We start from the raw sequence: 13,822 nt of genomic DNA on the forward strand, positions 1-13,822 counted from the left end.
CAAATTTCAAAAGAGAGTATATATACTGAGAAGCTACTGTGAATATCCCTAGATCCTTAAATAAATGTCTGCAGGATGATCTTGGGTGGACTCCAGCTATTATTCTGATTACACGCTTTTGTGCAATAAATACTTTATTCCTCAGTGATGAATTACCCCAAAATATGATGCCATATGAAAGCAACGAGTGAAAATAGGCATAGTAAGCTAATTTACTAAGATGTTTATCACCAAAATTTGCAATGGCCCTTATTGCATAAGTAGCTGAACTCAAACGTTTCAGCAGATCATCAATGTGTTTCTTCCAATTTAATCTCTCATCAATGGACACCTAAAAATTTGGAATATTCTACCTTAGCTATATGCTTCTGATTAAGGTCTATATTTATTAATGGTATCATACCATTCACTGTACGGAACTGTATGTACTGTGTCTTATCAATCAAGTCCATTTAAAAGCAACCACTTAGTAATTTTCTGAAAGACAGTATTGACAATTTCATCAGTTAATTCTTGTTTGTCAGGTGTGATTACTATACTTGTATCATCAGCAAAGAGAACTAACTTTGCCTCTTCATGAATATAGAATGGCAAGTCATTAATATACACTCCTGGAAATGGAAAAAAGAACACATTGCACCGGTGTGTCAGACCCACCATACTTGCTCCGGACACTGCGAGAGGGCTGTACAAGCAATGATCACACGCACGGCACAGCGGACACACCAGGAACCGCGGTGTTGACCGTCGAATGGCGCTAGCTGCGCAGCATTTGTGCACCGCCGCCGTCAGTGTCAGCCAGTTTGCCGTGGCATACGGAGCTCCATCGCAGTCTTTAACACTGGTAGCATGCCGCGACAGCGTGGACGTGAACCGTATGTGCAGTTGACGGACTTTGAGCGAGGGCGTATAGTGGGCATGCGGGAGGCCGGGTGGACGTACCGCCGAATTGCTCAACACGTGGGGCGTGAGGTCTCCACAGTACATCGATGTTGTCGCCAGTGGTCGGCGGAAGGTGCACGTGCCCGTCGACCTGGGACCGGACCGCAGCGACGCACGGATGCACGCCAAGACCGTAGGATCCTACGCAGTGCCGTAGGGGACCGCACCGCCACTTCCCAGCAAATTAGGGACACTGTTGCTCCTGGGGTATCGGCGAGGACCATTCGCAACCGTCTCCATGAAGCTGGGCTACGGTCCCGCACACCGTTAGGCCGTCTTCCGCTCACGCCCCAACATCGTGCAGCCCGCCTCCAGTGGTGTCGCGACAGGCGTGAATGGAGGGACGAATGGAGACGTGTCGTCTTCAGCGATGAGAGTCGCTTCTGCCTTGGTGCCAATGATGGTCGTATGCGTGTTTGGCGCCGTGCAGGTGAGCGCCACAATCAGGACTGCATACGACCGAGGCACACAGGGCCAACACCCGGCATCATGGTGTGGGGAGCGATCGCCTACACTGGCCGTATACCACTGGTGATCGTCGAGGGGACACTGAATAGTGCACGGTACATCCAAACCGTCATCGAACCCATCGTTCTACCATTCCTAGACCGGCAAGGGAACTTGCTGTTCCAACAGGACAATGCACGTCCGCATGTATCCCGTGCCACCCAACGTGCTCTAGAAGGTGTAAGTCAACTACCCTGGCCAGCAAGATCTCCGGATCTGTCCCCCATTGAGCATGTTTGGGACTGGATGAATCGTCGTCTCACGCGGTCTGCACGTCCAGCACGAACGCTGGTCCAACTGAGGCGCCAGGTGGAAATGGCATGGCAAGCCGTTCCACAGGACTACATCCAGCATCTCTACGATCGTCTCCATGGGAGAATAGCAGCCTGCATTGCTGCGAAAGGTGGGTATACACTGTACTAGTGCCGACATTGTGCATGCTCTGTTGCCTGTGTCTATGTGCCTGTGGTTCTGTCAGTGTGATCATGTGATGTATCTGACCCCAGGAATGTGTCAATAAAGTTTCCCCTTCCTGGGACAATGAATTCACGGTGTTCTTATTTCAATTTCCAGGAGTGTATATTAAGAACAACAAAGGACCCAAGACTGACCCTTGTGGAAGCCCATTCTTGATAGTTCCCCAGTTTGAGGAATGTGCTGATCTTTGAATATTATGAGAACTACTTATTTCAACTTTCTGCACTCTTCCAGTTAGGTACGAATTAAACCATTTGTGCACTATCCCACTCGTGCCACAATACTTGAGCTTGTCTAGCAGAATTTCATGATTTACACAATCAAAAGCCTTTGAGAGATCACAAAAAATCTCAATGGGTGGTGTTCGGTTATTCAGATCATTCAAAATTTGATTGGTGAAAGCATATATGGCATTTTCTGTTGAAAAACCTTTCTGGAAACCACAACATGGGTTATCATCATATGTGGAGTGCCTCAAGGTTGTTCCGGGTCCCTACTATACATATATTATTTTTATTAACAATCTACTTCTTTGTACAGAATACTGAAAGTAAACCTTTGCTGATTGATAATTCATTGGACAAAGTTGAGATGTCACAAAATAAAGTTTTTTATAGATATTATGGGCTGGTTTAACATAGTCTATCTGTTAAATTCAGTAAAATGAGCTTTATTTAGTTTCACACAACCTCTAAAGATGAAGAAATAGGTGCAAAACTTGGCTGATCAGCAGATAGCTAGGATGGATGTTACAAAATATTTAGGATCAGTGACCAATTTGTGATGGTGTGCGCCAGTATGCTGCCAGTATCTGAGCAAAGAAGCATTAAAATAATTTTTTAGGATGTCTAAATTTAAAAAAAGCCCTCTTTTCATAAATTAAGTATCTAGTGGATGGTCAGCACTTTGTTTTCCTTAAAAAATTGAAGGCAGTTCCTACTGCAAGGGTCATTCTACATTTATAGAACAGTTCGTGATCCAAATGTACAATGTACATGTGCCTGTAACACTCAGATAAACACCAGATCCTTATTTGTGTGGATGGTTATATTTTACTAATGTAAGTATGCTTACACTTCATTTTTCTGTAATAGAACCTCAGGCATACATATCTTAATAAGAAATTAATTAATACTATCTATGTAATAGCACAGGATTCATTGTAATAACTGTAATAAACTTGAAGCTTCCTTGCACGTTAAAACTGAGTACCAGAATGGGACTTGAAATTGGGAGTGTTTCCAGGAGAGCTGGTCCCACAAGGCATGGAAGAGAACTTAAGAGAAGGTTGGAAGGTAGGTGAGAAGGTACTGGTGGAAGTGAGTGTGTTGGTGCAGGTAACAGAAGTAAATTAACTGTCAAGATAAGAGCGTGAATTTATGTGAGCATTCAAGTGTGATTTAACCAAATTTTCTTTTTCATTTTGTTAAGATATAATAGTGGCAGCTGCATGCATTGATGATGAGTATACATCTAAGGATGATAAAGTTTTAAGAGTATTAAGAGATGCACATGTAATGTATGTACAAATACAGGATGTTTCAAGGCTTGGCAGCATTTATTATGTTCAACTCACAATTGTGACTAATACATCAAAAGAAACAACAATTCAAACAGTTTTGTTTGTGTGCAAAGGAAAGAGTACAGAATGACCAAGAAAGACTGAAGAACATACAGAATGAGTAAGAGATTTTCATGTGTAGCCCCAGGAAATCAGTTCGGGAGGCTAGTCATGAATTAGCAACTCCAGTGACGTCTATCTGGAGACTGTTAAGGAGATGTTTACAACTACGTTTTTATTGTTTGCACTTGGTACAAACTCACAAGCTTACAGACTACAGTTTACATGCCAACTTTGCAAATGAAATGTTGCTGCATGACAATGAAGATTTTCTGGATTGTGTTGTCTTCAGAGATGAATCGCCATTTCACCTAAGTGGGACAAGATGGTACAGTTCCAATGAGACTCTCCTAAACTGAATGTTTTCTTTGCCACTTCCTCAATGGAAATTCATAAGAGTAATGAACAAAGAGGCAAAAGAAACTTTCAACCATAGATTGCAGCAAACGGATTGGTCTTTAGTATGTAGCCTTGATAATGTTGATATTAAATTTAACTGTTTTATAAATGAATTCTGTGCTCTTTTTGAAGAAATATTTCTAAAGAAATTGGTCAGAAACAGTGCTTCTAATTCTGTAAGGAAGCCTTGGATTACAAAAGGTATGAAACAGCCATGTAAAACCAAGAGGGAAATTATGCTTCAATAAAATTATCTAAAGATGTAAAAAAATGGGAACACTATAGATCATAATGTAAAATTTTAAAGAAACTAATAGCCCTTTATTATGAGAAGAAAATAGATAATTCTAATAATAATAATAATAATAATAATAATAATAAAAGAAAAAAAGGAGAAAGAAACAGGAAGAGCTACAACAAGCAAAGAAGGTGTAAATAGAATCAGATATGAAGGTACCCTAGTAGATAACCCCAAAAGTGTAGCTGAGATTTTTAATAAACACTTCCTACTAGTAACTCAACAGATTGGTTGTATGCCCAATGATGATGAAGCTGTAACTCTTTGTCAAGCTGTATATTCAAACACAATTTCAGAAATGCACCTTAATACTGCCGCTGTAGATGAAATTTTAAAAAAATCACGTCTCTAAAAAGTAAGAACTCCGCAGGGGTTGGGTGGGTGGGTGGCTGCTGCTTGGAGGGGGGGGGGGGGGAGTGGTTCAGTTATTGGTACTGTTTGTGGGGTGGGGGGAGTGTGTTGGTTTGTGATTTAGTTGTGGAGGATCTATTTTGTTGCAGTTTTTGTTGAGTTGTAGTTAGTGATTGAGATTTTTTTTATTTTGCGTTTGGTTTTTATGGGTATTTTATTTTGGGGTCGGGGGGGGGGGGGGAGGTTGGGTTGTGTGTGTGTGTGTGTGTGGGGGGGGGGGGGGTGGGTTGGGTCTTTCTTTTGGTTGTGTATTTTTTCGTTGGTTTGGGTGTGTGTGTGTGTGTGTGTGTGTGTGTGTGTGTGTGTGTGTGTGTGTAGCTGGGTGTGTGCCTGTGTGTGATTGTGGTGGTCGACCTAGGTTGTGGTGCCGGAACTTTGTTGGGGTAAGTTTTTATTTTTCTTGTTCTTAGTGTTTTGTTGGGGTAAGTTTTTATTTTTCTTGTTCTTAGTGTATTTGTTGTGTGTTGGGGTTGAGGGACATGTTACATTACAATGTGTGGTTGTGGCTGTGGGTGTTCCAATATCGGGAGTTGCTGCTGAGCTATATAGGTCAAGGGAAGTGTTTGATTCCAATTTGTGGGATCGGGAGCTGCTGTTGAACTATATAGGTCAAGGGAAGTGTCCAATTGTTTAGTGGAATTTGGGGAGTTTTATGTTGTCAGTTTTTTTCGTCATTTTGTGTGGTTTGGTATGGAAAAAACAAAATTTCTTGGAGTGCACATTGACAAGAAAATGAACTGTTCTTCACATGTTATAGATCTCTGTAAGAGGCTTAGCTCTGCTAAGTACACTTTATGGGTTGTCACTACATGTGTTGAATTTAACACTGCAAAAGTGGGATACTATGGCTTTTCACTCACTCGTTAAATACGGCATTAGTTTTTGGGGCAACCAGCCATGAGCAAGGAAAGCGTTCATTGCTAAGAAGTGAGCGTTAAGAGTTATATGTGGATTGCACCCAAGAAACTTGTGTAGAAATAGCTTTCGAAAACTTAAAATATACACAACTACACACCAATATATTTTTTCTCTCGTGTGTTTTGTCAGTAAAAATATAGAGATATTTCAATCAAACAGTAATTATCATGAGCATAACATATGGAGGAAAAATGACATTCACAGCTAGCATAGAAATTTGAGCTTGACGCAAAAGGGTGTCCTCTACACTGGAACAAAATTCTTCAATGCTCTTCCTCCTGAATTAAAGACAGAGATTCATAACAAGAGTAAGTTTAAGAAAGCACTAAAAATATTTCTGCTGGATAAAGCTTCTTACAGTCTAAACGAATTTTTAAGTAAATAATTTGTAAAATGTTACTATTATATAATACAAGTTGACATAATGTCACTAAGAATGTTATTTAACTTGAGTTCTGTATCTGCTTTTCTGTAGTGCTTTAATGATTCTAAGAAAATATGTACCGTCTTTATTCTGTACTGCTGCTCAAAGAGTTTACTGTTTAAATTTTTATGTAATTATGTATTCAAATGTCTGTATATGCTATAACATTATCATATTGTATTTGTAAAAAACTGACTTGTTCCATGTCCTTGTGAACCAAACACAGTTGGGCCTATGGAGCATGAAATAAAATCAATCAATCCATATTCTGGCAGAAAATTTGGGGGGTGCATGACCACCATGGTCACACCAAGTCACCGTCCATTTTTTTTACCTTTGCGGTTCACAAGGCATTATGCATATGTGACTCCGCTACCAGCTGATCTACCATACTTCAAAATCAGCACTGTTGCAGCAGTCACTCCAGACTCACTAATCAAGGTTTGGGAAAAACACACCTATCAACTAGATGTATGAGAAATGGTGCTCAATTTGAACACATGTAAGAAAAATGGTTTGAGTTGACTTTCATTTGATGTATTATTTATAATTCTAAGTTTAATGTAATAAATGCTGCAAAGCCTTAAAACCCATATATTCATTCTGAAACCCCTGTACAATGGAAATCATGCATGTTTTATCTAAGTCCATACAATAGAGAATCTCTACAGCTGAATGAATGAATAAATGAATGCTTAATTTGAAGTATTGGTGGAGCAAACAGAAGTTTAGTAGTCTACCAGGAAGAACAGTGTTTTCCCCAAAGTAGTTTCTTTTCTGATAATAAACAGCAAAGAGTAAACTAGAATAATTCTCATAAACATTGATGTGAGCAGAGTAGCATGTAATTGTTTGTTAGGATATTTTACAGAAGGAGCCTGCTTCAACTAACTAAAGTATAATTTGACACAGTCAGCATTCTTGAAGAATGGCCTTCATGATGAGATCCAGGCAAGTGGGAGGAGGAGGAGGAGTAGAGTGTTGTTTAACGTCCCATCAACAATGGCATGATCAGAGATAGAGCATAAGTTCAGATTAGGGAAGGGTGGCAAAGGAAAATTGTCATGCAAAGGAACCATCACAAAATTTACCTTAAGCAATTTAGGAAAATCATTGAAAATCTAAATCAGGATGGCCAGGTACAGGTTTGAACCATTGTCCTCCCGAATGCAAGTTCAGTGTGCTAACCACTGCACTACCCCACTCAGTGGATCCATGCAAACAGCCATATGTGAATGAATGAGTTAACTATGCACGGCCTGATCAGCATGACTACCACGCATTGGGTCAGGTATTTGCACACTCTGATGCATAAACAATTTTGCTGAAAGTATTTTGTAAGTTTAAAAACATTTTGTTTTCACAAGGAGCTACAGAGTCTTACCAAAATAATTCAGCTTGTCTGAGTACATTAACAACAACACGTGCATTCATGCTAGAAACATTGTTTGCTACTGACAGCATCAGCAGACTCTTGAAGGCAGACAGAAGCTATCCTGACATTCACTCTACAGTGGTTCATAGAGTATAGATGTAGAACAGCTATGCATCTCATTGCCATGTAGCTTACACTGAAACTGTGTTTTTCCTTTTGGGAGGGATGTGCTTTCCTTATTTTCCAGTTAACAAAGACGCCTTCATCCCAAATCTGTTTGACATGTGATGTAACATCCTCAATGGCAGTAGGCTACTGAAGTTCATGGTGACTGCAGTGGTGTTTACCTGTCCTACCTTTGGTTAAGTTAGGCAAGGCTCTCCCCCTCGCCCGACACACGTCTCTTATTCCTTAATTATTTATGTTCCTGCCTTGGAAGCATTGGAGATAGGCGTCACAGACAGTGGAATGATGGAGTACAAAAGTATTTGAACAAGAGGAGCATCATGAACTGTTTTCAAATGTCGACATAGCATCTTTAATATTGACAGTGCAGCATCGAATCACGCATCAGAATCGCCTGATTAATTTAATCAACAAACAAAATTAATGAGTTAAATGAATTAAAAACGCACTAACATCAAGTGAATTGATTGATGGGGATGGTATCATTAAAGTTGCAATGCCATAAAACGCTATTACGCTATTAGTGCAAAGCGTTCAGATATGCACAACCAGCAATGTATATTCAAATGTAGCAAATATTTAGTGATTAAAAAAGGAAAGAAAACGAAGTCAATGCAAATGATTGACATCACACTGCCTAAAATTTCAAAAATACCTTCTGACTCTTCGAAATTCCATCGTATTGCACTTCGACGTTTTTCGGAAGAACATTTACTGGTCGAAATAGCTTCGAAAGTTTATTTCTAGCAAAACTCATATTTCTTAACCTCTCGTATTCCCACCTCACTAGAGTTTGTAAACACAAGGTACGAAATGTTTTGCGTAAAGATATGTCTAGTCTATGTAGAGTTGTAATATTTGTTGCAGGATTTATCTCATGATCAAGAGATTGCTCCTATCTACACAAATAAATATTTACTGCCTTCTTGAAAATCGTTAATCTTTTATGTATATATCTGCGACACATTGGGTTATAATACTGTCAGGAAAGTCCTTAACCCAACAGCTTGTACTTGACACAGATGTCGTGGTGTGTGACGCAGTTGTTGAATGTTTTCTGTTATCGTGTCCTTTCATAAACTGCTTTGGTGTTTATAAAATAGTATCAAAAGGACTGCACGTAATAAGTGTGTTGCAAGTGACAGTGGCAGTAGTTGTTTACACTGATAATGTTAATATTGCTGACAACATGTCACGACACAGAAATGTTCGTTCCTTGAACTATAGCGATGGTAAGTTGATAACGTTTAATGTTACTCGTTTTCGATAATTGATTTGCTGCCCAGGTCAAGTACATGACGAAATATCTTGTATTGTTCCAGAGTATGATGGATATGATGATGAGTATGGACAGTCTGTTGAAGACGAATACTGCATTTCTCCTAGTGATGGTCAGTTTCGCGCGAAAAGGAAGTATGAATGCAAAGTTGGAATGACGTGTTGTTTTATTATTTGTAATCGAAAATTTTCTTTATAGCTGCCCAGTTCATGTACGACAGAAACAGACAATCCACACAGATTTCTGCTTTCTTCGATGAATCTGACAATATCGCTGAGGAAAATGAGGCAGAAGAAAGCATTGGCAGTGTCAGAAGATCATCTGACACCTTTCAGAAACCTCATTTGAGTGAGCTGGAGGAAGTCAGGCTCCAATCGTGCCTAGATGAAATTAGAAATGTGATTGGTGACACTATTCCAGAGAATATAATTATTGAAACAATTTTAAAGAATAGTTTTGACTTAAATAAATCTCTGGATGCACTGCTTTCCTATGAACCTTCAGCCAGCAAATCTGGTGAGTGCAGTTTAACACAGTTGAATTTAGCCCATGTTTCTTAGTGTGATTTGCAGCTAATGTATCTGATATTGTTATTGAATTATGTGGTTGTCATTTTCGCTTATGCTGACACTACTCTATCCCCATCAATCACTGATAGCTTTTTCCTTTGATCAAAAATAATTTCATATTATATGCAGATAATGTCAATTATCCATGTCCCTTTTCCCTAGAGATTTTAGTTTAAACACACTGCAGCAGTGTCTATAAGTCCAGAACAGTAGCCTATCTAACAGTTGCAGATTTGTTAGAACTTGACAGCAGCCCTGTCTTGATTTGCAGTTCACAACTAATTCAGATTAATGAATTTTTGGTGTAACTTGAGATACAAGGTTTAGCTGAAAATATTTGTAATATTAAATTGTGATTTGTAGAGACAATACTGCGAAACTGGAAAGTCCTGCATGAAATACAGGTTATGCAAGAAATAAAGGAGCCACTTTTCACCATACAGCTGAGATTGACATGCACACAAACAAGATTTGAAATCAATGCTTTTGTTTTTGTTTTGTGTTAGTTACTTCTGTAGAACTCAAGCTGTTGAATACTCAACACTCCTCGATATAGTGCATGGTTACCATTGCTCCTTACATGATTTGCTATGGTTTTTCTTCATATTAAATCTTAACTAATCGTATTTCTTCTACTGATGTAATAGTTCTCTATCAGCACAAAAGCATCACACTGAATCTCTCTCTCTCTCTCTCTCTCTCTCTCTCTCTCTCTCTCTCTCTCTCTCTCTCTCTCTCTCTTTTCTCTTTCTCTCTCTGTCACCAAGAAAAATTTTGAAAACTAGTGTAATATTCTGCCTTTTAAGGGTGGTATATGCCACTCGTCATTTGTAAGTGGAAAGGGTAACATAAAGTGTTGTAAAATGGGAGGAATCGTCTCTCATGCACATTAGTGATTTGCAGAGGGCTCGACCAGAGTTTGCAGTACTACCCATCTGCTTTGATGCATGATGCAACTATGTTGTGTTCTGTGACATGTTGGTGCAGCATATCAGTAATGGTTCAGTCTACAGAGGGCATGTTGGAGAATGCAGCCGCCCTGTCTAGTGTGGTTTGTTTAAAAACTGTTTAGGAGTGCTGATTGTGATTCATTGGATTTCTTGAGTGCTGTTTGTGAGAATAATTTTAGAAGAGTTTGTGCCAACTTGTTACTTATTTTGATGTTGGCAATTAATGGCAATATATCCGTTTTTGGATTTGTTATTGTTAGTGTTGTGTGTTGTTTGTGGTTGGAGATATAATTTTGTTTTGCTAGGTATGGATGTGACGGGGAAGGTCATGTGTAGGTCCCTGTGTGCAGCAGTGTGGGACAGCATGTTGACCACAATTAAATACCTACAGTTATTTGGTTTATTTCCAGAGTATGTGAAGTGTTGCATGTGTGGAGAGGATATGAAATTGGCTGAGTTGCTGCATCTTAGACCAGGGACCATTGTGTGTTGCATTGTTGGTGGGACAACATATGGTATCCTACTCAGAGAGGACCCTGCTTTGTAAAGTCTAGGCTGGCCGTTTGTGAGATTGTGTTGACATGTTATTTTTGCATACTCTGAATAGAGTTACTTTATGATTGACTTTGCAGCAAGTCGATTGGTAGGGGTCAGCCACCAGCCATTTGTAGTTTCTTCTGGTACATCACATGCTCGCTTTAGGTTACATCCAGAGCCTTGTGAAACAAGGCTGGCTGGACGCCTGCAACACTGTCCCCCATCCCTGCAATCTGTCAGTCATAAAAAATAATTTTAATCGGGGTAAAGTATGCATGGTATGGTATACATGTTTTGTGCATTGTTAGGTGTTTTTTGTGTGTTGAAGTTGGTGTTAATGAAATTTTTTGGATTTTTGGGTTGTCTTGTTAGCTTTTGGTAATTGTTTGATTGTGATTGGAAGGTATCAAGGAGTTTGATGTATCAACATTTGTACATTTGGGTTGACGGGCTTCATATTAGCTATATAGGTCAAGTGAAGTGTGAGATACTGCTGTTGCAGCCTGTCGATGGTCGAACCCGGGACTCCAGATGACAGAGCTGAAGCTGGGACCCATTGCGCCATATTTCGTCAGGAGGCCGAGCAAGTGCAATAGCGTCAAGGAGCAGTGCAGAGTGATACCGTGGTATTTGGAAGTATTCCTTTATTCAGCTAGTTACAAAAGCGTAGTGTCGGCGCGCCGCCCGCACACTCTTCCGCGAGTCCAGTTGGCTCAACAACTCCTGGTATGCTGACACTGCTGCTGCCGTCATCAAGGCTGCTCAGCTGGAAGCTGGCCGTGCTCTGCCCGGTCACCACCCGTCGAGGCGTTGCGTCTTGTGCCGCGTAGCTGCCCCGATTCTGGATGATGATGATGATTATGATGATGATGATGTTTGGTTTGTGGGGCACTCAACTGCGTGGTTATCAGCGCCCGTACAATTACCCAATCTTTGCTCAGTCCAATTTCGCCACTTTCCTGGATGATGATGAAATGATGAGGACAACACAAACACCCAGTCATCTCGAGGCAGGTGAAAATCCCTGACCCCTCCGGGAATCGGACCCGGGACCCCGTGCTCGGGAAGCGAGAACGCTACCGCGAGACCACGAGCGGCGGACAAACCCTGATTCTGGAGACTGCTACATCGCTGCCCTCAGCCCGTTTGGCCTGCTCTGTCTGACCATGGGACAAAGGTGGCCCTCAGGCTGCCGCTGCTCCCTGGACAAGATCGAACTTGAACCCACGCCCTCCTGGATGCAGTGCCACAACTTGCCGCTAGTGGTGCTTGCCGGATGGCAACACCCGTCGCTGTCTCTGGTGCTGCTGCAGCGCTGCCACACCTCCCGCAGGGTATGCCTCGCTCAGACCCCAGTACGCCAGGTGGTAAGCGAATGTGGCCTGTCCTGGACCTGCTGCAGATCGCTGTCAGTTCTCTCTTTCAGACAGACTGTGCATTCTCCAAGTACTTGGCTGCCGTTCCATCCCACCCCGGTGTTGTGTCCCGGGAGGGGGAATACAGCCCGAACAAGTACATGGAAACAAAGTACAGGTTTACACAGAACATCGCTGCCAGGCTGGCCCCTATAAGTGTAGACCAGCACAGGTCCAACACGACTCTCGACTGACCTGGCACACCTCTCAGGCTAAAAGTGCCTGACTATTTGTACTGCTTTTCCCCTCGTTTCTGATATAGTGTCAGAGAGAGACAGAAACTATGGCAGGGGTAAATTCCCATACGTCAGCCACTTGCACATCGCAACTCCCGGCTCTGGCCTATTGCCTCGCTTCATACATCGCAGTAACTTAAAGCAAAGCTGCAGTTCCTGCCTCGCAGTTCCTCCACTCTGAACAAATCATACATGCAATACGCCGCTGCAGCTGCTCGCCATGTTTGCTCTGCCTGGCCTACTGGCTGCCGGCTATTACCACATACTGTCAGCAGCCCCAGACTACATCGCCCAACCACGCCTTTACTGAATTTTAACAAAGTTCCCCTTTCCTATGACTAAGACTGTTATTAGCGCAGCACACCACCCTCCTTTCAACAATATTCATCCAAAATTGAAATGTAACAGCTGTGGCCTGTGGCTGTGTGAACATACCTTGTTCACAAATCTTATATTCCACAGGCTAAAACTAATGAGAACATAAAAACATTAATGCTACCCCTATACACTGTTTACACTGGTTACCCGTGCTGTAGCCGACTGATGTGTTGGCACCACCTCTACTGATGCTTGTTTCCACACTCTCAACAAAGCTATACTCAAGAAAAATAGGGAAATGGCACACCCTGTGGCTGAAATGATCACTGTTGTTATTCTGTCAGTGTGATGCTGTTGTAACATTTGAATGTGTTCCAATAGTTTATTAACCGTGATAGATCCTTCCTGTGCATTAATATAGGAATGCAATATTTCAAAAAACTCTGGATTTAATGTGGAGTTTAAATATGTCAGATTCTGCATTGGTAATATCTCCAGAACCCCTTCCCACTACAAGTTACTACATCATCATACGACATCCTCAAAAATTCCCGATAGTTCACTGTCCCTCCTTCGAATTATCTGGAAAAAAAGAAAAAGGTCTCCCCCATACAGTGACAAAACTAAAACAACAAATAATAAAAAAGCAACTATTGTCTGACCCACCAAAATACAAAAAAGCAAATTCTCCCTTGATACAAAAACACAAAATGCAAACATGCCATACAATATTACACATATAATAATTTACTCTCTCCGTGACCATAATGCATACGGAATGTTATGCATCTCCTGTTCTCTCCGCTGCAACCTTCTTCTTCCGTTACCTTTTCCTAGCCTCTGCAGTTGGGTCAGTTGCTTGCAATTGAGGTAATCCATCCACCATTCCTTTAAAAGGCTTTACTCTACTTACATGGTTACAGATGTTTTTGTTGGCAGCTGCACTTTAACATTTACAGG

At 41.1% G+C, this 13,822-nt stretch overlaps 2 protein-coding genes across 4 annotated transcripts in view; one reads left to right on the plus strand and one right to left on the minus strand.

The window, feature by feature from the left end:
* LOC126188305 (probable proline--tRNA ligase, mitochondrial) overlaps nt 1–8,351 on the minus strand; it is a 107,368-nt gene extending 99,017 nt beyond the window's left edge. Inside the window, exon 1 of one of the 2 annotated variants that reach the window (XM_049929899.1) lies at nt 8,214–8,351. In XM_049929899.1, the coding sequence (XP_049785856.1) occupies nt 8,214–8,269 (56 nt within the window). In that variant the 5' untranslated portion in view covers nt 8,270–8,351. The remainder of the gene's footprint in view (nt 1–8,213) is intronic. The other variant, XM_049929897.1, reaches the window with a different exon arrangement.
* A 153-nt stretch (nt 8,352–8,504) lies between these two features.
* LOC126188304 (protein HBS1) overlaps nt 8,505–13,822 on the plus strand; it is a 201,463-nt gene continuing 196,145 nt past the window's right edge. The window contains exons 1-3 of one of the 2 annotated variants that reach the window (XM_049929896.1): nt 8,505–8,790; nt 8,881–8,949; nt 9,036–9,353. In XM_049929896.1, coding sequence (XP_049785853.1) covers nt 8,505–8,790; nt 8,881–8,949; nt 9,036–9,353 — 673 coding nt within the window. The remainder of the gene's footprint in view (nt 8,791–8,880; nt 8,950–9,035; nt 9,354–13,822) is intronic. The other variant, XM_049929895.1, reaches the window with a different exon arrangement.

This window comes from Schistocerca cancellata, chromosome 5, assembly GCF_023864275.1.
Source record: "Schistocerca cancellata isolate TAMUIC-IGC-003103 chromosome 5, iqSchCanc2.1, whole genome shotgun sequence".
NCBI lineage: Eukaryota > Metazoa > Arthropoda > Insecta > Orthoptera > Acrididae > Schistocerca > Schistocerca cancellata.